This window comes from Fundulus heteroclitus, chromosome 18 (assembly GCF_011125445.2).
Source record: "Fundulus heteroclitus isolate FHET01 chromosome 18, MU-UCD_Fhet_4.1, whole genome shotgun sequence".
Classification (NCBI taxonomy): Eukaryota; Metazoa; Chordata; class Actinopteri; order Cyprinodontiformes; family Fundulidae; genus Fundulus; species Fundulus heteroclitus.
In genome coordinates, this window is record NC_046378.1 from 38,653,488 (window position 1) to 38,681,040 (window position 27,553).

The following is a 27,553-nucleotide window of genomic DNA, read 5'->3' on the forward strand; positions in this document are numbered from 1 at the left end:
TTACACTTTCTTTGATACAAAATTAACTGATTGATTTTAGGCGAGAATGCGGATGTGTAAACCCGAAATATCTGCTTGGCTTATCCAGATATGTCTGTTAATGAGAATTGACCGCATCCAGTATCTTTTCCTGAAAGATGTGGTGTTCTCTATTGTAGACTTCTGTAGTAATAGAACTGCTCTTGAAACAGAAAGTATACTTTAACATATTTAATCTAAAAAGGCAGAGCAAAATGATAATGATGTCAAACTTTGTGTAGTGTAACAAAAATAGGAAATAAAAACAGAAGTAATCAGCATGTTTCTAATCTCACAACACGACTGATTGGTTAAAATTAGAGCGATTTGGCCAGCTAACACATTTTGCTGTCTTTTCCTGAGCTGTGGAGGTGTGTGGGCTCTTTTGTCGTGTTGTGGGAACAAAGATCCGTCTGTTTTTATGGACATGCCCCCCCACCATCACACAGTCTGTTCCTCAGTCACGCACTCTCTCTTTCCTCGCTCTCTTCTTCCTCTGACTTTATTTCAACTAGCTGCCTCTCCTTTAATTCTGTTTTAATCTAGTTTCTCTCTCACCTTTACCGTCACACTCAATCTTGTTAAATCTTGCTCTCCTCAAGTTTCCCCATTTTTTTCTTTCTTCCTTGTTTTCTTCCTTGCTTGTTGACCTGGATGACTGAGAATCTTCACCAGCATCTTCCTTACTTTCCTTTCTGCTGTCTTTCTTGCTTTCTTTTTTGCTTCCTTTTTGCTTTCATTTTTGCTTCATTTCTTCCTTTCCTTTCTTGCTGTTTTTAGTCCTTTCTTGCTTTCTTTTTTTCTTGCTTTCTTTTTTGCTTCCTTTTTGCTTTCATTTTTGCTTCATTTCTTCCTTTCCTTTCTTGCTGTTTTTAGTCCTTTCTTGCTTTCTTTTTTTCTTGCTTTCTTTTTTGCTTCCTTTCTTGTTTTTTTGCTTCCTTTCTTGATTTCTTTTTTGCTTCCTTTCTTGTTTGTTTTGCTTCCTTTCTTGCTTTCTTTTTTGCTTCCTTTCTTCCTTTCCTTTCTTGCTGTTTTTATTCCTTTCATGCTTTCTTTTTTGCCTCCATTCTTGGTTTCTTTTTTGCTTCCTTTCTTGATTTCTTTTTTGCTTCCTTTCTTGATTTCTTTTTTGCTTCCTTTCTTGATTTCTTTTTTGCTTCCTTTCTTGCTCTCTTTTTTGCTTCATTTCTTCCTTTCCGTTCTTGCTGTTTTTATTTCTTTCATGCTTTCTTTTTTGCTTTCTTTTTTGCTTCCTTTCATGCTTTCTTTTTTGCTTCCTTTCATGCTTCCTTTCTTGTTTTCCTTTCTTGCTTTTTTATTCCTTTTTTGCTTCCTTTCTTGTTTTTTTGCTTCCTTTCATGCTTTCTTTTTTGCTTCCTTTCATGCTTCCTTTCTTGCTTTCATTTCTTGCTTTTTTATTCCTTTTTTTGCTTTCTTTCTTGTTTTCTTTTTTGCTTCTTTTCTTGCTCTCTTTCTTTCTTTCTTTCTTGTGTATCCTTTACCTGATGTGTGGCCACATCCTCCTCTTCTAAATCTCCATCTGTCTCCCTCCCACACGAACACTCACGCACACTTTTGCCACATGACTAAACAGCTTTTCTGATGTGGTCGTTAACTAATTAACGGGCTGCGTGTGTCGGCTGGATGGACGCACCACTCGTGGGGATCTGCTGAAACTCTTTAGCAGCTCGCAAAGTTTTATCCGCTACGGCTTGTCTGGAATCGTGTTGAGACCGTGGATTAATTTATTTTATGAGCCCAGATGAGTTTCTGCAGCAGAAAGACGGCGATGGATGACTGAAGGTGGATTTCTCTGGCTTGTATACTTTCATGGCTGCTAAATGAACCTGCCATGCACTGCTGCCCTGTGTCAGGTTCATGTGTTTAATCCTCTCAAGCCTTTGCCTGTGCAAAATTTTTAGCTAAATGCAAAACTTTCATTGCAATTACAAAAAAAAAATATTGTTTGGATAAGATGATAAACTGCTGACTTAATTACAGAGGAACTGTACCAACATCGTTGAAAGGAGAATAACTGATGTTGCGAGCTTGTATGCACTTATGCCTGCTCTGTAAATTATGGTAAAATGTGTGTTTGAAGTCTGCGCCCTCGGGTTTGAGTCTTTACCGCGAGGTTGGAGCCAAACGAGACAGAAGTTGATTTCTCGTGTCTGTCCTACATGCAGAGCTGTCATCGGGGCTTCAGTCATTGGAGGAAACGAGATGCAGTGAGACGGTTCAGTCGCCTGCTTTCTTTGTTTCTATTTTTGTTGCTTTATCTGTTCGGGAAGCTGCAGTAAAACCTCCATTTGTCCTCATCTGCTGTTATTTGTGTTGCTGACAAACAGAATCTGTCAGCAGCAGCTCGGGGCTCTGCTGGATCCCCGCGCCTGGAGAGGCAACGGGGGAAACCAGATCCCCTGCTGGCTCTCCGAGCGCCGCTTTAAAGCCCTTTCTAAACTTCTGGTGTTCAGATGTAAGGTGTTTTTCCCTTAAATGCAAGCGTGTCAGCCATTAGCTAAAAATAAACGTCAAACCGGCCATTTGTTGTTGCCGCATCTGAACTGAGCTAAAGCCGTGCAGATAATTAAAGATAGGATACTCTCTAAATTTAGGTGCGTCTGAACCAATGTCCCGGTTCTCTCATAGATGCAGAGTCAGCAATAACAGTCTTTGTCATCAAAGAGGTCCAGTTTGGTCCAAAACTGACGTCATTCACTTTACCTTTGAGCTTTTGCACATTTAGTTGCATTACAACCATAAACCTGATTTTTTTTTTTTTTTTTTTTTTTTTTTTTTATGATGGACCAATAAAATCTAGTGCATGGAAACAAATAAATGTTTTTTTGAAACAAATAAAACTCCCTGGTGTGGTTTTCCATTTAGTCTGCATTTGAATAAACGCATTAAAACCAAGCATCTCGTCTTTTTTTGCACAACCAAGCAACAGAACTTGTTCCCATTCATATCTCAAGGTCAGTTAGATGAGGGCGATCATCGTTTTTATTTTTTATTTCAGTCTTGCCTCAAATCTGACTTTAGGGCTGGACTTTGACTAGGCCGATCTGATACATGGACATGCTTTGGTCTAAACCGCTTTAGCTCTAGCTGTGTGTTTGCAGCATCCGTCTTCCCGTCAATGTTTTTACCAGCTGTCCCTGCTGAATAAAAGCATGCCCACAGCATGATGCTGCCACTACCATGTTTCACTGTGGGTGGGGATGCTTTCAGGGTGACGTGCAGTGTTTGGTGGTCCTGGATGGCATATATATATATATATATATATATATATATATATATATATATATATATATATATATATATATATATATATATATATATATATATATATATATATATAATATAAAATAACAAAATAACGGATTATTGATGGAGTGAAACACGAAGCATTTAAATAGATGGAGAGCAAAAAGTTAAACGTGGGTAAAAGCCCTTTAATTAAAGCCTTTGTCTTTTTAATTTAACCCAGCTGCTAGGAAATAAATAAAATATCTGTACAGTTACTTTAGTTAAAGCAAACAGGGCTAATTTGAGCAGCGCTGTGTCCTCAGTGCAGCTGAAGGGAATTACCTATGTGTCCGTCTCTGACTGCTGCAGTTTAGACCTGTTTGGTGGAAGTTATGCAAACATTTTACGGTATGACTTAGTAAGACTTCCGCAGTAAAACGTTGTTAAATGGAATTGTTTGTTCCAGTAAATGTGGCTGCAGATGCTGATATGGCATCCCCAGGAAGTGCTGACACATTACAGCGGCTGTCTCTTTAGACGTGCCTGAGAGCGTAATGAACGCCTCTGCATGGAGGCCTGTACATCTTAGAGCAGGGATGTCAAACTCATTTCTATATGGGGCCACTTTGGCATCATGAAGTCATTAAAAGCGCCGGTTGCACGTGTACAGACGATACTTTTCATTTCATAATTTCATTCCAGTTCACATAGAAGTATAAAAATTGCACAGTAACATAAAAGTAGCAACCTTAGGCCCAGTTTATACAGTTTATCTGCAAAAAAAGTTGATACTGGGGTGAGTTACACTTACAGGAGGCACAGTTTTAGCCACTTTATACACTTTAAAAGGATATATGCCTCGATTTTATGAAATGATATGGCTTTTTGTTGGCTCTTGAGGGCCGGATAATTTATCTTGACGGGCCGGATTCGGCCCGCGGGCCTTGAGTTTGACACCTGTGTCTTAGAGAGACGGTGCAGTGTCAGACGTTAAATTAATTTGATTAAATATATGAATTAATTTAACGTATGAGTTTTGAAGGCTTGGTCTGTTTCTCAAAGCAGCCGTGACATGTTTAATCAGATCCTAAAACGCGCAGCAGATTCCAGACTGTTATACACAGAAATGCAGCAAAAATAACAAGACCCTCTCTCAGTTTGATGTGGGGATGTTTTCTCCTCACTGTCCATCGGTGCTTTATTGCTTGCATAACCCATTTTGGGCAAAGCGTCAGCTGTTGGACCAACGTCCCCCGGATTTTACTCCGAAATGCTGTATTTTTCTTATTTTCTTGTGTAGGCCTGATTACATACGTTTCCAGGTGTATGTATGTTCTACAGCGTCTGCCGTCCATGTGCCTTCACGCTGGTTTCTGATTGGATATTGATAGATTCTCATCGCAGCTCTTTGCCTCTGTGGCCAATCAGCGCTTTTGTGAATGATGCAGCGGAAGAAAATTGTTATTTATTCACAAAATGATAATTTCTGCAGGGTTTTGCTGGAGGAACAATGTAGATAAAGGAACCTGGATCATATTTATCAGGTTTATCGGCATGTTGTAATCCCTGATCTCTAGTGAGCTGCTCAAAAAATGTATCACCACCCACCTCCCTCTGGTCGGGTAAAATACACCATGCTTCGGTTTTCTTGGTGTTGTCTTAGGGTCAGACATGTCTAGTTTGCTCTTATCTGTCCAAACAATATTGTTCATTCAAATTCAATGTTGCGAACCCCATTCATGTGGCCATTTTTATTTTGAAGAGAAGAAAAAGGGCTGCAGCTCTCAAATGTTATAGTTCTAAAACAGGGTTTCATGGTATACCACAAACATATCCTTACAACAGCATCATTGTGATCACTAATATCTTAAAAGATTGTTTGGATTGCAGTAATCTTCAGCTAATATATTCAAAGTGTTCCCACGTTGCATCCTCATGTAATATTCAGCCTGTTGGACAGATACTCATACCTGACACAGGAGGTTGTGTCCAAGATTGTAAAGCTAACAGAGTGCTGGAAGTGCAAAAGAGAAACCGAATATTAGAGAAAATGTGGATTAATTGCAAGTGATCCCTACAGTGCTGTAGGGATCCCTACAGCATGTAAAATAACTTCAAGATCACATCTAGACATCCTGGTTTTGAGTTTAGCAATATTCCTAAAATTTTCAAGACAATTGCTTGGAATGATGATGATCAAGAGACAGATCAAGGAGGATCCCAGGAAGCTAATGTGTTTAATAATTTCAGGAATCCTTTCATCAGGTGCGATGATCAATGTCTCAGTTTTGTTGGAGTTCAGCTGTAAGCAGTTTATATTTAACCAATTTCTAATCTCAACCAAGCGATCGCTTAGACTTGACAAATTTAAAACTCTGAAGTTTTAAATCAGGGCTGTCAAACTAATTTCTATTTGGGGCCACTTTGGCATCATGAAGTCATTAAAAGGGCCACTTGCATGTGTAGAGACGATACTTTTCATTTCATAATTTCATTCCAGTTCACACAGTAGTATAAAATATGCACAGTAACATAAAAGTAGCACCCTTAGGCCCAGTTTATACAGTTTATCTGCAAAAAAAGTTGATATTGGGGTGAGTTACACTTACAGGAGGCACAGTTTTAGCCACTTTATACACTTTAAAAGGATATATGCCTTTTTTTGGCTATCGAGGGCCGGATAATTTACCTTGACGGGCCGGATTTGGCCCGTGGGCCTTGAGTTTGACAACTGTGTTTTAAATGAACAGCATAACTGTAAGTCATCAGCATAGAAATGATAAGAGCCGTGGCTAAATCGGCGTATAATCTGACCTAAAGGAATTATATACAATAGGAACAAAATTGGGCCTAAAACAGATCCTTGGGGCGCACCATAAGGCAGATCTGATGAATCCGACATGATTTGATTAATAATATGTGAGCTTCATTAAAACAGGATTTGATTAACTCTCAGACATTCAGCATAATTTATTGTGTCCACCGGTAAAACAGTTTCAAGGAGGAGAAAATGTTCCGTCTGTAAAGAGATAGTTGATGTCACCCTAACTTGGTTCAGCATATTTTGCTTGTTTTCTGTTTGATTAGAGAGCCAAATTTAGTTACTTTATCTCAGGTTTTCATCTCATTAACCCCCATCTTCCTCTATCGGTTCTAATAAAAATGGAGGCATGGTGTGCGACAACATTAAGTGTCCCCGGTGAAACACCTGAGAGTCGAAGAGTTGTTAATTCTTTCCAACAACGCGTCATATAGTTCAGTCTAGTTCTAATTGTCAGTAAGCAATTTCAAATGCAACACAGGATATATTGTTATAGTAACAATATAAAGTTTTTAAAGCCGCAATAATTTTAAGATTTGAAACTTCGGTTGTCAGTTTCTCAAGATGGAGCAGAAGGCTTTCAGTAAAACCACTTCTGACAGTTTCAGTTCAGATTGGAGGGCGTTCAGAGCAGAGGGAGCAGGAAAACTCAGAGCTTTCCTTCTCGCTTCATTTCACTTAATTTCGGCTCACCCACGGTGATGGTTGAGGTGGCTACAGCCAGGGATAAATCCCAGAGCTCAGTGGTACAGCGGAGTGGAGGGCTGTAGGCAACATGGGCATAATGAAGAGCAGGTGGCTGTTATCAGAAGCCTCCGAGCTCTGAGGGAGAAACACGACTTGTTTCTGTAAAATAAACCGAGCTTCACCTTTTTAATATGGGGATCACGTGATTAAGATGATGTTAAAGAAAGCTAGGCAGGTGTAAATGGTGAATAACTGTTTGGTTAAAGGTGTGTTCTCTAAGGGAAAATACATTTGAAAAAATGCTGGTGAAGATTCTCAGTCATCCAGGTCATGGTCATTCCAAAAAAAGTAAAAAACAAAGCAACTGGACTTGTTTTCTGTAGTTGAAGACGTTTCGCTTCCTTTTGGACAAAGAAGACAGATGGTTTGAAAGGGGTGTGAAGGAAGCCATCTACGTTAAGAGAGAAAGACCAACCTTAAACAGAGGAGGAGGCCTTAGGTTTCAACTCTCAAAAACTTACAACACAGCTATAGGATTAATTCCAGCCAATCATCACCTTAACTCTCACCCTCATTCAGGTGATCAAAACATCGTTCCTTTAAGCCAAGCCAATAACAACCCTAACGACTCCTCGTTACAGAGGAGTGACCAGTTTCGGTCCATTCTGCTGGCTTAATGGATTTAACGACCGCCCATTACTAAGGGGTGGACCTGTTTCTGTTGAATTTACATGTTATCTAAGCCATTACAAGGCCTTTGTTTGGGCAGTAGTATAAAGCTTGTTACTCATCATTACTCCAGACTTTTTGAATTGAGAAAGCTTCCTGGAGAGGAAGCGAAACGTCTTCAACTACAGAAAACAAGTCCAGTTGCTTTGTTTTTTACCCTTTTTTTTGGAACATTTGAAAAAAGAAACATTATTTTAGGATTTCTTGGCATTTCAAGCATTTAAAAGTTGCTCCAGACAGATCTGCACTGCATCTAAGCCAGATTTTAGAAATATAAACATTTGGAAAAGGTCTTAAATCCCCTCTCAGAGTTCATTGCTGATGTTTTTCCATCCTGGCATTGTGTTAAAGAACTCTATGCTCCAAAACACCAAACCAACACCATTCCTATTTTTATAGAGGCGGTGGCTCCAATAACGATGAGCTATTTCATTTACAGCACCTGGTTGCTTCAGACAGATGTGTACTTTTCTATTTTGGGTTCACCTTTTGTTATAAATAACGAAACTGTAGAATCATTGTTCTTGTACAGTAGGGGCTAGATTTAGATAACGTTAGAACCTGTAAGCTTGGATAAAAATATTTGGTAAATAGACAAGATTTATACAGTACTGCTGTACCTGCTGACCAATCAAAGCGCTCCACAATAGAGCCTCACTGACCCATTTACACTTGCAAAGACTCACACATTGACGCACTGATATATATGCAGATCGGTAGCCAACTGGGCATAAGTGCCTTGCTCAACATGTGACAGGAGAACTCAAAGCTGGAGTCGAACCACAGCTTTCCGATTGCAAGATGACTCCTGCAGCCACTGAGCAACAGTCGCCTCGTTTTAGTGGTGTGGTGTTAGATTCTGGGGCTGTTTTTGCGTTTTACTGTGACTCTATAGGATCAGCTGAGGGCGAGGGAGCTGATCAACTTTCTCAAGATTTCTTATTTTCTTACCTCATTGCAAAGTAGCAGTTTGTGGTTTTCAATCATGGTTATTTAAAGCACAGCCGTATAACTTTTAGTCTCTAGGAGACACTAGATCTATAACTTTCAGGTTTAGTGTTGGAAAAGTAAACGGTCTCCCTGCATGTTTTGGAATCTGATAGCAGACCGCTTTCAAGCAGCAGGTTGAGAAATCATTAAGTTACTTGTAAAGACAAGGCCACATTCAACCCTATAGATTATCCTCAGTCTCCACTTGAAACAGGGAGAGGCAGAGCCAGGGGGAGAGGGAGAGGGAGGGGGAGCTCCAGCAGCCGTGGAAGAGAAGGATGGGGCAAAAAACAAGCTCAATCATCTGATTATGAAAGGCTGCAGGAACAAAGGAGAAGAGATGACAAGCAGGTTTGTGAACTGTATTTACGGTATTTTGTAATAACCGTGACCATGACAAACTTTGACTTGAGGTTGACAAAAGTAGAAGCATGTAGGGTTAGCTCTCATGTTTAAAGGTATATAGCCACATTATATGCTCATAAAAAAGACCAAAAACTGTTTAATCATGATGATATACACCGGGCGTCCATCTTGATAATGTTTTATGGTCCTTTTTGTGGATAACATTAGCCCCAGCACTGGGCCTGATGACCAGATATAAAGAGAAGTGCTGCCATCTAGTGACAGTACCACAAATCTATCATAATGTTGGTTTACATAATTAACAAAACAGTATTAAATAATGCCGGACAGAGCCTGACCCTCTGCAATGCCTCACAGTAAAGCTCGGCGTGATCGAAGACCAACCGTTGTTAATTAAATAAACTGATCTACAGCAACTTTAAGAACCTCATATCAGAACATTTACTCACGTCAGTCAACTCTGCATCACATCTGAGCCTCCGCAGGTTTAGCGTCTGCTTCAGTGAACAGAGACGTTCAGACTGGATTCCCAGAGACATTCCAGGCTTTTCCCTCTTGGTATCATATTTTTTTGCGTTTTTTTTCACTGGTTCTGGGACCTTTCTTCGCTGGGAGATGCTAAAAGCCATTAGCCGCTTCCTTGTTTATCCCCTGCTGCACAGTACGTACTTCTGTTAAAATCGTAATAAACATGAAAGGCTTTATTTACTAACAAATCGAGCAAAAACAAAGCATAAAACACAAAAATGACAACTAATACACTAGCAGGACCTGATAATCCTTTATAAAAACTTTATATGTAACCAGAGTGAGCTGCTGACGTATAAATAAAAAAAGTCAAATAATGTGGCTGTGCACCTTTAAGAGGAGACCAAACTGCCATAAAGCGACGTTCTAGGTCACTTGACCCATTCAGAGCTGTCAATTTTCATAGGTGAGTTTTTGAGAAGAGCAGCCTGCACTTAGCACCCCTATGCAGCAATTGCTGTATATTGACCTGAAAACCGATTCATTTATCTCAAATTAAGCTAATACTTGTCAAAACTTTAAGAATAGCTTCTAGCGAAAACTAAAGTGGATCTGAAAATGCACCAATCTGGTTAGTTTCTGTTGTATTGTTTTTTTTTTCCCATTTCAGCTTTCATTGCAGATCTGATAGTTTTGATTCAGACTCCAGATCTAGCCATCTGAAGAGGGATATAGTTTAGTCGTAAAAGACTGCACCGCATGGGACACCTCTATAACAGAAAACGAGGTCTGCTTGGAGTAATGAATGGGTCAGGTCTGACAGCTCAGACGATTTGTGACTCACAGAGCGGCACTGTAATCATCTGCAAGGGCTTCTGCTCTGAGGATTTCATCTAAGGTTTCTGACAGTGTGGTATCTTCTCATCACTCACAGACCCATCAAACAAGCAACACTGGGATTACGCTGTGTCAGTGAGACCAGTGCTAAGTGAGGAGTCTCTCATTTTCCAGAGTTTTAGTGCACCTTGTTTATTTAGTCCACTGCCTTGGTTCTCCTTTTACATCTGGCATCTCATTAGGAGGACTTTAACTTGTAGGAGTAGCATGATGGAAAATCTTAGCGGCTTTGAGACGGGACGGTTTTTAAACCTTGGTATAGGTTCCATCAGTGCCCGACATAAAAGAGAATATAGATATGCTGCGTGATGTGTGATATGCTCGGTTTATGCTTCTAAGCACGTGTCTGTGTCTGTGGGGGGCTAACTGCGTCTTTCATAGGGGGACCCGGGTTTCAATCCCGGTTACATCAGTAAAGACATCCTGCGTTAAAAACACGGCCCAGTCTGTGTTCAGGTTGTAACGACTTGCTGTGGCGACCCCTGAATTAGGGAGCAGCTGAAAGGACTCGCCCATGCACCAGAGCACAGGTCCCTGACACTTATTAAAACGTTAACGTAATCTACACACATAACCATACAGAGCCTTTTTAACATGATTTCATGATCGACTGTATTAAAGGCTTTAAACAAGTCAATGAAAAGCGCTGCACAGTGTTGCTTTTTATCTATAGAACCAATTAGATAATTTAATACTTTTAAAGTTGCAGTAGTAGTGTTATACAATGCTGTAAACCCAGACTGGAGATTACTTAATACACTATTTGAAGTTAAAAAGTCTTTCAGTCGTACACTGACTAAGGATTCAAGTACCTTTGCCTTTGAAATATTGGAGTATCATTGAAATCAGCTTATTTTATCCACCCTGGTTCCTTTTTCCCCATCAGTACCAATGATGGCTGGTATTCTTGATAGACTGCAGTCATTTGACCAGAAAGTTAAACATTCATAGTTTAACAACCCAAGTTAAAGTGGAACGGGGGGGCAGGTTCAGGTTCAGTAATAAATCGGAGGTAATTATCGTGGCCGTTTGCTGCAGGCTAGGAAAGCTTCCTTGGCGGATCAACACACGTAACCTTGTGTGAGTTTGTTTGGGTCATGGAGCAGACGGCGTGTGGGTTTGTTTGGAAACAGAGTTCTGCTGAAACTGACGGCGGTGTTTGGGAAAAACGAGACGTCTGGGGTGTGTGTGTGTTTTAAAGCAGACAACAAAGACGCCGTCACTTCCTCCTAAACAATGACCGTGTGTGAGAGAAATGGCTGCAAACACACACAGACCTTCTCCAACTGGTTACTGCACTTCATGTGTGGGTGACGGTCCTGGTGTGTGTTTGTTGTGCCGGATAAAAAGACCCGATCAGTGCTGGGACGCTTAGCTGCGTTTCTGTCTCAACTTTCACTGCTTCCCTCCTCCTGACATCACGATGATGTCATCGTCTGTGGGAGGCAGGACCGGTTAAAGGTCCACATGGCTTCACAGTTCCAGTCTCTCCTGGAAGAGTTGCCGTGCTGAACAACTTCTCCTTTTCTTGATGTTTGCTATTCATTTGGTGGTCAGATCTGAGCTCTCAGCTAGAATAAGGTAAGATTTAGAGTATTTTTCTACGAGATTGTGATTTTTCTATATGTTACATAAAAAAAAAACCTATTAGCTTTTAATGGCAATAAAAGGAAAAGTATATAAAAAAAGCTTAGCCCGCTTTTAGTCAGCAGGCGTTTATTTTTTTATCTATTTTGTGAAGAAAACATTTAAATCAATCTATAATTACAAAATTTGCATTTTTCCCCCTTTTAGGCTATCAAATTTAAGATGCATAATGTGCAACAGCTGCACAAAATACAACTCTGTGAGAAGGCTTCACTCTGATGCTGCCAACATTAGGAGGTTAGAAAACGCTGTAATTTGATGAGGAAATTCATCGAGAAGAGATGTCTCAGATTTTATCACTAAAATACCAATTTATCACTAATTGGTTTAAACTGAACTTGACTGCATTGTTTCATAAGCAGGGTCAACTGACTTTGACTCCGTCTACATGATTGGACTAAACATCTGTATATAAACTGGATCTGTTTGTTTTGTGAAGTGTCTCGATGTCTCATTTGTTGTGATTTGGTGCTATATGCATAAACTGAATTACATAAAATATAATGTCTTTCAGCTTGTAGAGGGAAACTTTTGGTTTATTCCCCATGAGGGTCTCTGAGTTAGAAAACTGGCTGCAGAATACGATGCACTGACCTACCTTTAACCGGTCGACACAATTACGCTGTGTTTTTATTCTCTAAGGATTATAACTTAAACAGACTGATCTATGTTCATTTTATTCTAATTAGCCATTCAAATGCAACAAACCTTGGTGGGCTGCTGGTTTCGTGACGGAAAATAAAGGGACTGTATGATTATACTCAAGCTTCCTTAACTTTACAGATGTTTTATTCAGCCCAAAGCAAAGTACCCCAGTGCTGTTTATTGATCTATTTGCATCTTGAAAAAGTAAAAATGTTCAGCTTTGATGCATCTATTATATCAAGAAGGAAAACTTTGGTATTCCAGTATTTGACCGATCTAGATAAAATCGGCTAATTTTGATCATAGGCCAGTCAGTCACGTATGCTATCACGTTATCTTGACTTGCTTTACTGAAGGATGCTGTTACGACACAGATACATACAATTTGGTAAAATTATAGTAATTCTCATCTTTCCATTTCAGTGTGAAGCGGCTCCTTTAAATTTAAAGAGACGGCACCAAAACGAGTTGCTCTCTGACGCAACTCAGAACAGGCGGAAAGGAGGGAACGTAATTAACGAGAAATTCAGACCAAAGCATTGCAGTTCCACTTTATATAGGCCACAACTGAATGGTTTAAATGTGAGGAGGAAGAATTAAAAAGCGTGATACGTCCCCTTTAATGTCTACTGTAGAGTGAAAAAAAAGTTTATCGGCTAAAGTTGCTGCCTGACTAAATAATTTGAAGAAGCTAACAGCACTAACGATGTATCTATCTGGAATTGGTTTTAGTTGCAGTTATTGTTATTTGTCGATAAAAACAGAGACCTGAATAAGATAGGAAGGCTTTAAATGTGCATATAATTATTTATTCTCTAAAAACGTAATTCTTCAAACTGCACAAGTTGCTAAAGACGTTTTTTTTAAACCTCCTGGTTACAGAAGCTGTTTGGTTCAAATTTGCTGATGAATTAAGCAAATCTCGTCACTGCATCCATTCCAGGCCCAACATTTCACGTGTGATTTGAGTTCAGTATTCAAGCTAACTAATCAAATTAAATATCGCCCTTTCAATCTAGTATCTGTGGACTTCTTGAATGCAGCACTTCGGTGCAGCGGTAAAGAGCAGGTTAGGAATGCCAGCGTAGGGCTTGAGTTCATCTAATCCTTCAATGTGTGATTTTTAGCTTCTAATTGAACTTTCTATTTCAGTCAAAGTGAATAATTTAGTTGACTATGATTGATTTGGTGCATCAGGAGCAGCTCCTGTACTCGTGTGTGTGTGTTAAGGTGGAAGGACAGAAACATTAAGCAGCTTCCTGTGCAGAGTTTTTAATAACTGCTGAAAACACACAGAGGACGTTTAACGCTGTTAATAACTTTTTTATTAAAAAAAAACTCCCGTTTTGTTTATATTTCTATAAATTCCTCATGTTTTTGCCCGTTTGAGTGGATGTGCTCTGACCTACATAGATCCTCCTCGTGGCTCTCTGTGTTCAGTGGAGCGATTAGCAGATCAGGTTAGCCTGTAGTTTCCATGTTTGACTGTGTAGTTGTGTGTGTGTGTGTGTGTGTGTGTGTGTGTGTGTGTGTGGCAGAACCGGTCATTAAATTGGCTTTATTTGTTCCTCTCAGCTGTGTGGTGCAAAACTGCAGGTTACACTTGCACATCAAAGGGCATGAATGTGGCGTTATCTTTCCACCAAGACCCATTAAGCTCTGAGTCAGCACACACATGTTAACAGAGCACACACACACCGTGATTCAGTCAGCTTGGTGTTTGTAGATCAAACCTGACCGCTCTGAGCAAATGGAAACTCTCTGCTCATTTCTTTGATTTTATGTTAGAGGCTTTTCCTCCTACCGTCGCCCTTTCAGGGTCTCTGTGTTCAACTAAAGCACCAGCGTCTCAGATCCAAAGAAACGTGTTGAAACACATTTTCTGCTTCATAGGGATTTTTAAAAAAGCACAAAGTCGTCTGTGTTCATCTACAACCAGGAGTATTACATGAGAAAATGGATAATAAACCTAAAAACTGGTAAAAATACCCAAAATTATGTCTGCGTTTAGATAATTTAATTTGTTTTAATTTATTTACATAACATCAGTTCACAGGAACTGTCATATAATGGTGCTCAACAAAACAATCAGTTGTAATTCATCAGCATCTGCTTTAATCAAACAAGGAGTCAGGCTTTTTCTTCCATTTTGCTGTCAATTAAGAGATTTTAAATCTAAATATATAAAAAATGCCGGGAATTAATTTTCTTTTTTTTGTTCCTTGTAAATTAGGGATGCATTAACATCTGTATCGGCCGATGTTAGATGATTTTCTAACATATTTCCACAAACTTGATCATGCCAGAAGGGTAAATGTCTGTGTACATTGATAAATATCGGTTATCGGACACAAGAGCAATATTAATATCGTATAATGATCTAAATGTTCATATCGGTGCATCCATATTGTAAATGTGTATTGCTAAGCCTATACAGCCTATATGAAAAAATAAATTACCATGAATATTGTTTTTTTTTTTAACCTGTTCCTCAAAATTCCATATATTTATTAAACAAATAAGTCAGATTTTCTGTAGGAAAGGGATGCATAAATCATGGTAGGTCCAGAACTTAAAAAAAGCGTTTTGCACTTTTGCCTTATGAAAAACTGGTCATCCAGTTTGCAAATTATTTTGCTAACTCAATCAATAATTTTTTCTTGATTTTCTTGATGGGGTCCTATTTGCTATGAAATTAAATAGAACGCAAAAGATGAATACTTTGTGTTGTACCTAACATTTTCAATTGCAGAATGATTTTTGTTTGTCTGTGATAACTTCGCTCTCATTAAAAATAAGAATGATCCCTGCTGGACGGCCAAATAAGTCTTGAGTTACAGTTGTGGGCCGCACAAACCCCACTTGTGGGCCCCCTGGGCCCCACTTTGGACACCCTTGGTCTATACAAACTTTTACTAAAGGCTAAGCAATGAGTAATGAATTTAAAAAGCTTAAAAAGCCTCCAAAAATAGATATCTACCCTAATAATTGGTGGAGATTTTTTAACAAGTCAGTATTTGAACTGTTTGCGTGTGCTTGTGTTTGATTGGCTGCCCTTAATTGCATCTTTTCTGTGATTGGCCTGTTTCTGTGCAGGAGTGGCCAGCTGCAGCCTGTCTGAAGATGTCTGATAATGGGGAGGTTGAGGACAAGCCTCCAGCTCCTCCCATGAGGAACACCAGCACCATGATCGGTTCCTGCAACAAGGACCCCGCCCCCCTCAACCATGGCTCCAAGCCACTGCCGCCTAACCCAGAGGACAAGAAGAAGAAAGACCGCTCCATTCGATTTATCCTGACTGGAGGAAGCGATAAGAGTGAGTGCTCTCGACTCATTTAAACGGTTTCTCTCTGGTTTTGTCTTTATGGGCAAAGTCTAAAATACAAGTACCAGTCAAACCTGAACTGGATTAGTTTTGCACTAAACAGTGATTATGTATAAAACACAATTTGAGATTAGTTCAAACTTTTTTCTTTTTCTTTCTTGAAAACAAAACGGGGCATTTTTCGGGGCTTTTGATGCATTTTAACAACCATAGATTGAAAAAAGTGTGAAATCTACATTATATAGACTGATCAAACCTGAACTGATGGTCAGATGTCCAAACCACCTCAGCCAACTCCTTTCGATGTGGAGAAGCGGTGGCTCTGCTTTGAGCTCCCCCGGATAACGGAAGTCCTTATTCTACCACTAAAGGCTGGTTTATGCTTAGAGCAGCAATATTACGTCATTTTGGTCGCAAAACCCTTATCTACGCGGACAGACTTGTGCGGACAAACATGGCGGACAAGCAAGCGCTCCTTCTGCCGGAGGTTCGTAAATATAGACATCTTTACAATTAGGCCCAAAAAAAAAATCGTCGAGATCGATTCCTGAACAGAAGTTGTTGTCGCCCTTGGAAGAAAGTAAGAGGCCTTAATGTTGGAAACAACTGCAGTTTCTACTTCTACGTGTAGTGGGGTGTAGTACGCCTGGCGTAGGAACCCAACGCTGCCCCCTAGTGTCAAGGAGAATAGTGCCACTGCGGAGGAAAAGCCGCACGGAGCACAAATGCTCTATACTGCAGAGTGCACGCTCGTCAAGCATAAACCAGCTTGTAGTCAAGTTATTCTGGTTTTATAGTGCATTTTGATTGGATTTATTGAGTTCAGTGTTTTCAGATTGCAGAAAGATTTGCAGAAATCTGAATCTTCTCATGATTGCTTTAACTATATTACAGATTTAATTCTGAGGTCATTCCAGTCTCCATCTGCATTCTCTGTTAAATTATCATTGCTGTTTTGTATTATCAGACACAGTGAAGACCCGCAGGCAGCGTCTGCAGTGTCTTTTCCTACTTTTTACAGATCTCTGCTTTGCATCAGAGCAGTGTAGCACAGAGTCCATCTGTCTGGCCGCATTGCGTCACAGACGCTCTGCAGCTTAGCTAAACTCACCGTTCCCTCGCTTTGTTTCTTCAGTATGTTCACAAAGAGCCTGCTTGAACAAAGGTGCCCTAGTCCTAAATTATCTGGTTTAGATATCCGAAGCTAGCATGAAATAAAACTGGCCCATCGAGCTGTTTGAACACTAGGATCGCACATTCATCTAAATTTCTGTTAATGCTTTAATTTCAGGCTGTGGGACCACATTTTGCTTCTGTCCAGGTTGTTTTCATTTTAGTTATGCTGAAATTTTATCACAATGTGTATGTATTCTTTTAAAGGATTTATTTAGGATCCTTTTATGGCTTTGACACATTTTTACACGTGTCGCAGCGGTCACTGGGCAAAAGACTGGTTACACCCTGGAAAGGCCACCACAGGGCTCAATCTTCTCATGATTGCTTTATTTATATTTGTATTAATTTACTGTCACTTTGCTGCAAAACGGTCCCCAGTCTGTACTCTTTCTGCACGGAGGGTGCATGTTCTCCCCATGCATGCATAGCTGCTTTCCAGATACTCCGGCTTCCTCCAACAGTCCAAAAATGTCACTGTTAGAACTGATTTCTCTAAATTGCCGTTAGGTGTGAGTGTGTGCACGGTTGGTTGTTCCTGTGTTGCCCCTGAGAGGGACTGGTGACCGGTCCAGGGGGTACCCCGGCTCTCGCCAATTTACAGCTGGAGATGGGCACCAGCCCCCCCTCCCCCTCCCCCTGCATGGATAAGCAAGGATGGATAGATGGATAATTTGCAGAGAGAGAGAGAGAGAGAGAGAGAGAGAGAGAGGCAATGTTTCATGTAACTAGTTAGTAGTTTTATACACCATCTACTTAAAACGTGTCGAACTATGGAGTGAATTTTGTTCCAATATTGTTGTAAATAAATAAAATATTTTGTAAATGGAAATTTTAAAAAAAATGTAATCAAAAAAGGTTTTGAGAGTAAATTTGCTATTTTCTCAGATTGTATTTGATCAAACAATTATTTTAAAAAGTTTTTCCCAAAAATGTTTTTTTTTTTCAGATTTTATATATTCAAAATTAAATTTGTTGATATTTGTATTTTCAGATCGAGTTTTACGAATTGTATTCTTTTCAAATTGCGTTTTACAGATCACGTTCTCTTCATTTCTGGGGGCGGGCTTTCCTCTATAATGAGGAGTGAAGACGCATTTCTATTGGTCAGCAGGAACATTAGCAACATTTCTATTGGTTAATGTACTTCAAGAGCAAGAAGTTTGGAGAATGTGATATGCAAAACATTTTGAAAAGAATGCAATTCGTAAAACTCAATCTGAGAAAGAAATTTGAAAAAATACAACTTGAAAATATAAAATCTGTTAAAATAAATTGAAAAAAAAATCTGAAAAAAAAAAGCATTTGAATTTCTTTATTTTGAAAAAACTAAATCTGAGAAAACACTGAAGTTACTTTCAAAACATTTTTTTGATTTACAGAAGTTTTGCAAAGTTTAATTTCTGGATTGCATTTTTTCTTTTTCAAATTTCCATTTACAAACCATGTTCTTTGCTTGAACAAAATTCACTCCATATCAAACTAGAATCTGGAACTCATCAGTCGGTTTTAAATCAGATGCTTTAAAGATGGTGGTTGGTTTACCAACACATCGAACTGCTCTGAATAAGTCAGTTGATGCTAATCTTACACACTTTTTTTTTCTCCTGACCCGATGAAGCTTATAAACGTGTTTACTGTCTGTTAATCCTTATTAAAGCTGACATGGAGGCTTAACTGTGATCTGAGCAGGTGCTCCTCCTGCTGCAGTTCAGACACGGACACACAAACCACACCAAGCACCGCTCATCAGGAAGAAAATTACACACATGATTAGCTTTTGAGCATTTATCAATATTTTATCCATGGAGAAAATGTACCTTAACTTTTTTTTCAGAACAGTTTGTAAAGCAGATAAACTTGCGGATTTTGGTTGAAATATTGTAAAGTAGTACTTCAGTGTTTATCACACCTATGTTTCAAATCATTAAAACAAAATTACAAAAAGCAGTTTTTAAATTTTAAAGTCTTAATGGCTTGTTGACCTTTCCAGACTGATCTTGGCCAATCACCTTGTTTCTCCTTCAAATCTTGAATTTCTGCAGATATGAACTGTTGCCTGCTTCTCGTTGTCAGACAGGTTGTGTTTACGCGTTTTCTGGATTCTACACATCTGGCAGTATGACTGGGCAATAAATATCGAGATTTTAAAAATATTGAAATTGAAAAAAAAAAGAAATAAGATGCGTTAGAATTATACTTTTATGTATTCCAGCAGGTTATTTCTAAGCCGTTTCTCATATTTATATACAGTTACATTTTTTCCTGTAAGACATTTGGGATAAAGCGTTGATTCATGGATTCCTTTTTATAAGAAAGAAAGACGCATTTATATTGGTCTGCAGGAACCTTAGTGATGATATTTTTATTGGTTAATGTGATCTGTAAAGCAAAATTTGAAATGAATGCAATTCATAAAACTGAATCTGAAAAAGAAAAATTTGAAAAAATTGTTCATTATTTTTATTTATTTATTTTTATTTTTTTAGATAAGATCCGAGAAAACCTTTTTTTACAATAAGGAAGTTTTTCAAAGTTTAATTTCTGGATTGCATTTCTTTTTCTTCAAATTTTCATTTACAAAACAAATTGTTTGCTTGCAACAATAATGGAACAAAATTAACTCCACATTTCAACAGTTTTTCCTCTTAATCGACATTTGAGAATTGCTTTTTTGCATTAGTTTAGGTTATTAGTTTGTCACATGTAAATGTGATAAAGAATACAGTGTGCATACATCCATGTTTGCACAGTTACTGCTGTAACTGCTTTAGTTTGCAGTGAAAGCATCTTGTTCGCCCCAAAGGCAATTTAATCTTAGCAACAACAAATTAGTCGCTCTGCTGTCGCATGTCATAAGAACACGTATCAGTGGTTAACCTGTGGGTGAACCCAGCCAGGATGACGTGTTTCTGGGTTTTTCCTGACATTTTTTTCTTCTCAGTAATGAACACTGGAGTCCAGGTTGCATCGTTGCAGAGACACGCTGCTCTGTATTTTGTAAGAACTTAGAGAGTTCTGCTGCAGACGAAGAGGAACCTCGTGATCGTTTGTCTCTTCCACATAACTGACCGATGAAAGTGTGGAGCCGGCATGGGTGACAGGGGGAAAACAGCTTTTTACCAACTAGTTGGAGTTAAATATAACCTGCAGGGAAAATGATTACATCAAATAATTGTCTCTGTAATTACATTTTCACATTTTAAATCCTAAGAATCACAGAAGCTTGCATCAGGACAGGTTATTTCACCTCTCTACAGGAACAAACTTCCATTTCTGGTGCCGGTCCACCTCAGCCCACATGCCCACATCCAGACATAGATTACCCACGATGCCTTGCAGCCGGCTGCTGGTCCTTGTATCGTTTATCTTCCCATGGGGATATGGTGTCTGTGTTTGTCTGTGGAGTTATGATTTCCCTCAGGAGCATATTACAGCCCACCCCAACATATGGCGTCTCCTTTGTCATCCATCGCTCTCAAACTGCTCCTTATATATTTTTTATTCACTCTCTTTTATTTTCCCCCCTTTGTTTTGTGTCTCTCACACTTCTTGCAAAAAAAAAAAAACACTTTATTTGTACCTCCAGTTGTGATCCCAGCAGAGCTTTCTATTACAGATAATTTAATAAATTCACAACGAATCTTCCTGGGTTTATGCCAGAATAAAACTAAATGATCCCGTCCACCAGGCTAAAGTTAAAACATGCTAAAACGCTTCATTCCTGCTTGCATCATTAATGTGTTTTTCGTTGCTTCTGTTTTATTTTCAGCCTATAAGAAGAAGGAGCGCCCTGAGATTTCTCTGCCGTCGGACTTTGAGCACACGATCCACGTCGGCTTTGATGCCGTCACCGGGGAGTTTACCGTACGTCTCTGTTAATGTTCCCCGCTCTGTGTGTGTGGTTACTAATTAAAGACTGCACGCACGTGTGTGTGTGTGCGTGCTCGCGAGTTCGATGGACACAGACGTACACGTACTTGGCTGAATAAACCTTTTTAAATAATCACGTCAGACAAAGGCGCCTTGTTGAGCTGAGTCACTTGATCCGCCTGACCGAACTCTTTTAGCTGCGAGTTAAACGGTGTGTTAAGTTCCCATCTGAGCCGCCTGATTGTTGTTTCCTAATCTGGGTCACAGTTCAGTTTTATGTCTCCGTGCAAAGATAACACCTTTTTTTTTCTTCTTGTATTCGACTCCATGCTGTCAGGTAAAAAAAAAAAAAAAGTAAGGGCAATTAGCAAAGCATGGATGGATGGAAAAGGTCAGACCTCAGCAGAGAGAAGAGATGGAGAGATGAGACAGAAACTGAGCGGCTTTGTGATGGAATGATTCTGACAGAAGAGAAAGAAGAGAGGGAGAGAAAGAGCAGGAAAACGAGGGGATGTGACCCAGTTGCTGGACAAAAGTACAGAAATGTAATGTAAATCACTCAGTAATTCTTTAACCCCCTGAAGTCTTTACTGGGACTTGCATGTCTTGTCACTGGAGTTTAACTGTTTACGACAGCAAAGGGCGAGAAAAAGCAGAAACGATGGATACGTAGGAGAAGAAGAGTGTCAGACCTGGAGGAAACCCTCAGCAGCTGATCAACTCTGACTGCAAGTTGTTTTTAGGAAACGGGACAAAAAAGGCAGGCAGGATGTTATTATATCAAAGGACAAACATTTACTGGCTACTTTATAAGGTACACCTTGCTATTACCGGGTTGGGCGCCTTCTACAGTTAAATTTCTATCAGGTCCTGGTTTCCAGTCATCCACCATATCTCCTTAAGTTAGATGCTGCTTACATGACTTAAAGTAACACTAATATTGTCGTGTACCAATAAAAGCCGGTCAGTACCACCAGTTTGCTGGTGAAGATTCTCAGTCATCCAGGTCATGATCTTTCCCAAACAAAGTTAAAAGACAAAAACAACTGGACTTTTTTGTCCCAAAGTTTGAAAACGTTTTGCTTCCCATCCAGAAAACTTTCTCAATTTAAATGTCTGGAGTAAAGCTTGGAGCTCCACATTACTCCAGACATTTAAATTGAGAAAACTTTCTGGATGGGATGCAAAACGTATTCAAACTTTGGGAATAAAGTCAAATTGCTTTGTTTTTGTAACTTTTTTTGGAAGTACCACCAGTTGTATTTTTTCAGAACCACAGATCTATGGAAGAGCCCAAATGTATTTATATCCCTGGCAGAGTTGGGTTTTAAAGCAAGTTTTCAGTTCTACCAGCGGTTCTAACTGGAAGGAATATTGATGTTTTGGAGAGACCCGACTTTAATCTCATAGAGACTCTGTGGAGGGAGCTAAAGATGAGGGTTATGGCAAAGAGGGCCCCCATCACCAAAGACAAACATTCAAAGTAACAGTGAAAACATGCAAAAATCTGGTCTGCTTAAAATCCGTGTTTTGTTGCTTTTTAACGGGCCATTTATTTAATAAAACCAAAGTATAAAAAGATATTATTACGAGGAGCGCAGTGGTGGTCCATCCCAGGTTTGAGTCCCGACCCGCGGACCTTTGCTGCTCGTCTTCCTCCTCGATTTCAACCCATTTCCTGTCAGCCTTCTGTCAAATAAAGGCCAGTAGTGCCTTAAAATAAAAATCTATCTCTTTAGAGACGCCTCTCTCTGGGTGTGAGAGATTATGGACTTTAAATTTTATCACGATATATTCTGGTGATGTTGGGATAATGATAAAAGACTATTTATGGCTTCTTTTTAAGGTAACTGTGTTACTGTGACAGTGTGACAATTATTGCCCAATAAGCACAAATGCTATCCTTAAAAAAAACATTTAAAAATGTATATAATGTAGTAATATTAAAACAAAATTCTAAATATCTTTTATCAGGACACATTACCAAACTGCACACAGGGACTCCATTTAATTATATTTTATATATATATATTTTTTATATTTATTGAAGCTCTCAGTAAACCAACAGTGGAGAAAGCAGCACAAATAACAATCCTGACAATATTTCCAGTTTTGGGTGTTTTCAGACACAACTGGCTGGAATTTATCGTTGTCAGGATAAATCCAAATTCTCGTCACGGTAAAACATTTTTCACATTAACGTTAAATAAAGTCCCAGCCCTACCTCCCTCACTTCCTACCAAATAAACTTCTTGGCTGACTAAAAGGGATTTTAAATCTAAATGTGCCAGGGGTATGAATAGTTTTGGGCTTTTGTTTAGATAAGCAGTTCAAACGTTATGAGAAAATTTTAGTATTTGGGGGAAAAAAACACAAATGAAGATGAAAAAACATTGCAATTTAATCAAAAGTTCAGTTTAGTCAGAAATTTGGTTCTCAAGCTGATCAGATCCACAGATGGAAACCTTCATTTATCACTTTAGTGGCAGATCCCAGTCACGAGTGTATAAAGGATTCGATTTGCAACAAATGGTACCCATGGGAACGGCACCAGATGGCCGAGTAGCTTCATCAGGATCGGTAGTATCAGGCGGTGGCTGGAGCGACTGACGGTCACCAGAAACGCACCGGACAGAGGAACATGTCGGTCATAAGGCAGAGTGGTCGTCATGGAACCGCTTTGCAAAGTAAAAGCTGTTAAAGTGTGTTTGTGTGTGTGTGTGCGTGTGCGTGTGCGTGTGCGTGTGCGTGTGTGTGTGCGTGTGTGTGTGTGTAGGGCATGCCGGAGCAATGGGCTCGGCTCCTGCAGACCTCCAACATCACCAAGCTGGAGCAGAAGAAGAATCCCCAGGCCGTCCTCGACGTTCTCAAGTTCTACGACTCAAAGGAAACGGCCAACAGCCAGAAATACATGAGCTTTACAGGCATGTATATAAAAACATGTTTTATTTGTTTAAAAAAAAGTTTATTATAGCGAATCTGCAATGAAAATGACACATTTTATGCAAATAATGTCTGAAAAACTAAATAACAAATGCCAAAATACAGATGAAGGAAGTTTAAGGCTTTCAGTTTATTGAATTTTCTTTCTTATACTTTGCTGATGGCTGGTTTTATTGTAGTAATAATTTTAGGGTTTTAGATTAATTTGTTTTAATGCAACAAATGTAAAAAGTAAGGTAATTTTAAGCCACAAGCGAGTTAAACATTTCTTTATGACTCAAAGAAACTGTCATCTCATAAAAAGAAGCAAGATAAATTATTACATTACATTTTTTTGTCTGTGTAAGATTAACCATCAAACTGAAACAAAGCGATGTGCATCTCTTTAATAGAACAGAAAGAAAAGCTATTTTCCTGTCCAACAGTGGTTAAATTCAGGTAGACCTGTAACAAAGAGCAAATTTACAGCATAAGAAAAAAACACAGAGTTAATAAAACCAGCATACTCAAGAAACTAAACATTTTGCATAACATAATCATATAAATGGTGCACACATCACTTTTTGAGAAAATTTAAGGATGTTAAGTGACCCTTATAGTCTTTCTATATTGGGCCTCTTTGGCATCATGAAGTCATTAAAAGGGTCAGTTGCACCTTTATATAGAGGACACTTTTGATTTCATAATTTAATTTCAGATCACATAGAAATATAAAAAATGCACAGTAACATAAAAGTAGCACCCTTAGGCCCAGTCAATAGAGTTTATCTGCAAAAAAAAGTTTATATCGGGGTAAGTTACACTTTAAACTCATCATTCTGCATAAATTCTTCTTTTTTTGGACATTTCTGGGTTGTTTTAATGCGTTGAGGGAAAACTGACATCTAGTGGCAGGATGCTGTAACTACACAGTTCAAACATTAACGTTCACTACAGGAAGCACAGTTTTAGCCACTTTATACAATTTAAAAGAATATACGCCTCTACTTTCTGACCTCATATGCCTTTTTTGGCCGGATAAATTGCCTTCACGAGCCAGGTTTGGCCCACAGACCTTGAGTTTGACACGTATTTTATAAGAATGACGGAGAAAAAAAGCAAAAACCACAGAGATGGAAACAACCTGTTGAGTTTGTTGGGACGGTTATAAAGTCTAACAGCAGCTGGGAGGAAGGACCTGTGATGATGCTGCCTGGTGCACATAGGATGCAGCAGCCTGTCATTGGCTACGTTTCCATCCGGTTAGCATGCGAATTATGAGGGAACTTTTAAAGTGTCCCAAAAAAAGAAAATGTGAATTATTTTTCATCTACTGGTTTGGAGTGAAATAATCAGCCTAGGCAAAGCATAATTTCATCAGAAGTTGACGTTACAGATAAACAGGAAGTAGAAGTTGCTGTAGTTATTCTGTCATGTCAGCCAGTATTGGTGTTAAATGAAGATGTTGAGAAAGAAATATATTTCTATGTACGTTATGGGAAATCTGGGAGGACGCCAACTGTGGGAACAGCTGGTGAGGCGTGTTGGGTAAATGTTCGCTACGTCCATCTACCGTTTAGCGCATTAAGCTTTTTTTAATGTGAGGCTTTAAATGCGCGTCGATTGAAACGTAGCCAGAGAAGGAGCTCTCCAGCTTCATGCATGGTGGTTGAAGACATTGTCCACCAGGGATGTTATTTTTCCCAGAGTCCTTCTGTCTCCCAGCAGCAGAGCTGGCCTTCCTGATGAGCTTATCCGACTGCTTCCTCTCAGCTGTGGATAAGCTGCTGCTCCAACAAACCGCACCATAGATAACAGCTGATGTCAATCCTGACAAAAGTTAGAAATGTTTCTTCCTCTTTTTTTTTATCTTCAGATAAAACTGCAGATGCCTTCAACTCCTCCATCATAACGGTAAGACTGCTTCTCTTTCCTACCCCATCCATCAACAGACAGAATATAAAAGTGAACACAATCGTTAATTAAGGGTGAATCACAAACTGTAAAACTGATGTAATTTTATTTTGTTATATAGTTTCTACTGAAGCTACAACCAAGTCTCCCTACTGAGAACAAGAATATTGGCATTGTATTGCTAAAAGCCATTTTTAAGAATCAAGTTGTTTTTAAACCTATTTTGTCATAATAGAAAATTAATGTTGGTTAAGGGGAAAAAGAAACAATGAACGCTGTCCTGGACATTGCTGCTGAAGCGGGTTTTACTGCGTTTATGAAATATCCACTTTTATTTTCTGATGCATTTATTTATTCCATGGTATATTTATCTAATTTTGTCCCCTGTAACCCTCCATGAAGTACACCTGATTCTTTGCAGCTCAGCAAAGGTCTGTTTTACAGCCAATAATTGAACTCAGGTCCACGGAACCGTTGGACCATCTTAAACATGCGCTGCAGTAGAGGACTCTAAATAGGATGGTTGATCTGCACTGGTTTTGGGACGCCAAGGAAGAGGCTCTGGATGGTATTACTACTTAGTTAAAGCTGCCGAGCTCGATAGATGTATGTGAGGGCAGTGTTTTAGGCACAGGCCGCTCCATAGCGTAATTATTATCACTTAATATTGACTCTGTGTGACCTGTTAGGGGAATATGTGGAACTGGGATTTGCATCAATCAAGATAATTTAGCTGCGATTGTCCAGGTGAATTATACCATCAGTATAACTGGCTGTGAAGTAGCCGTGAGGGGTGGAGGGTTAGTTTTACCGTCCGTTTATCGTTATCGAGGTGAACTGCTCAGTAAATCGCGATGTTGATTTTAGGCCAAATCGCTCAGATGAGATGAAAGTTGGAGGGATTTTCCCAACAGTCGTAAGTTGCGTTCAGGTACCGCTGCAACGTTAGGTTGTCTAAATATCAAAATGACTCCAACGTGATATTTGTTTTATTCTCAAACTTGGGCGCAGTCTTATTAAAACGTTTCTAAACATCAACATTGACTGTTGTCGTATCTATATTCACCTGCTTCTTTGTGTTTAGACTTTGAATTTTGTTGCTCTCTTCAGACTATTTCCACACGAAAATGTTTTGTGCACTGCAAGAAAGTAAAATTTTCTTGAAATTACAATTTTTCCTTGATTTGAGCAGGTAAATAAGACTATTTGACAACTGAATTAGATTTTTGCACTTAAGATAAGAACAATCTGTCTCCATCATCTTATTTCAAGTGCAGGATATCTAATTATCTTATTTTAGGGGTAAAATACTCATTCCATTAGATCAGTGGTTCTGATCACATTTCAGTAAATAGAAAGTCCTCCAAGCGCCGTCACTTGAAAATAAATATCTGCCGAAGTGACAAATTTTTAAAAATTCAGTTTCTGTCACAAAAACGGCAAAAAAGAAAACATGGTTGTCCATTAAGAGAACTTTTAGTCAGAAACTTAAAACGTTCAAGTTAGAAGAAGTGAGAAAAAGGTTTTCTAAAGTTAAACTCTGAGGTTTCTAACCCCTCGGCCTGACATTTAAACTTGATACTCGCTCTAAAAGAAGCTTTTTATTTGCTCTTCAGGAGCTTTGAACCTCTTTAAATCTTTCAAACCCGCAGCGCCGTACGACCTGTCGGTGAGCGTGTTGGTGCCGTTTTTAAGTGCATCAGCTTCAGCCTCTAATAGTAGTTAGTCCGGTCCCTAAACGTATCAACAAGCAGACCAAACTGGTGGTTAAACCTGGAACTAGAACACAGTTAAGCTGGGTTTATGTTCTAGGCTCCACTTCAGAGGTA

General features: G+C 39.1%; 1 protein-coding gene across 1 annotated transcript in view; it reads left to right on the forward strand.

Moving 5' to 3' along the window:
- Nucleotides 1-27,553, forward strand: part of LOC118566746 (serine/threonine-protein kinase PAK 1-like) — a 67,822-nt gene that overhangs the window by 34,568 nt on the left and 5,701 nt on the right. Inside the window, exons 3-6 of the mRNA XM_036150068.1 lie at nt 15,614-15,833; nt 20,788-20,882; nt 23,665-23,812; nt 25,687-25,724. Of these exons, the coding sequence (XP_036005961.1) occupies nt 15,641-15,833; nt 20,788-20,882; nt 23,665-23,812; nt 25,687-25,724 (474 nt within the window). The 5' untranslated portion in view covers nt 15,614-15,640. The remainder of the gene's footprint in view (nt 1-15,613; nt 15,834-20,787; nt 20,883-23,664; nt 23,813-25,686; nt 25,725-27,553) is intronic.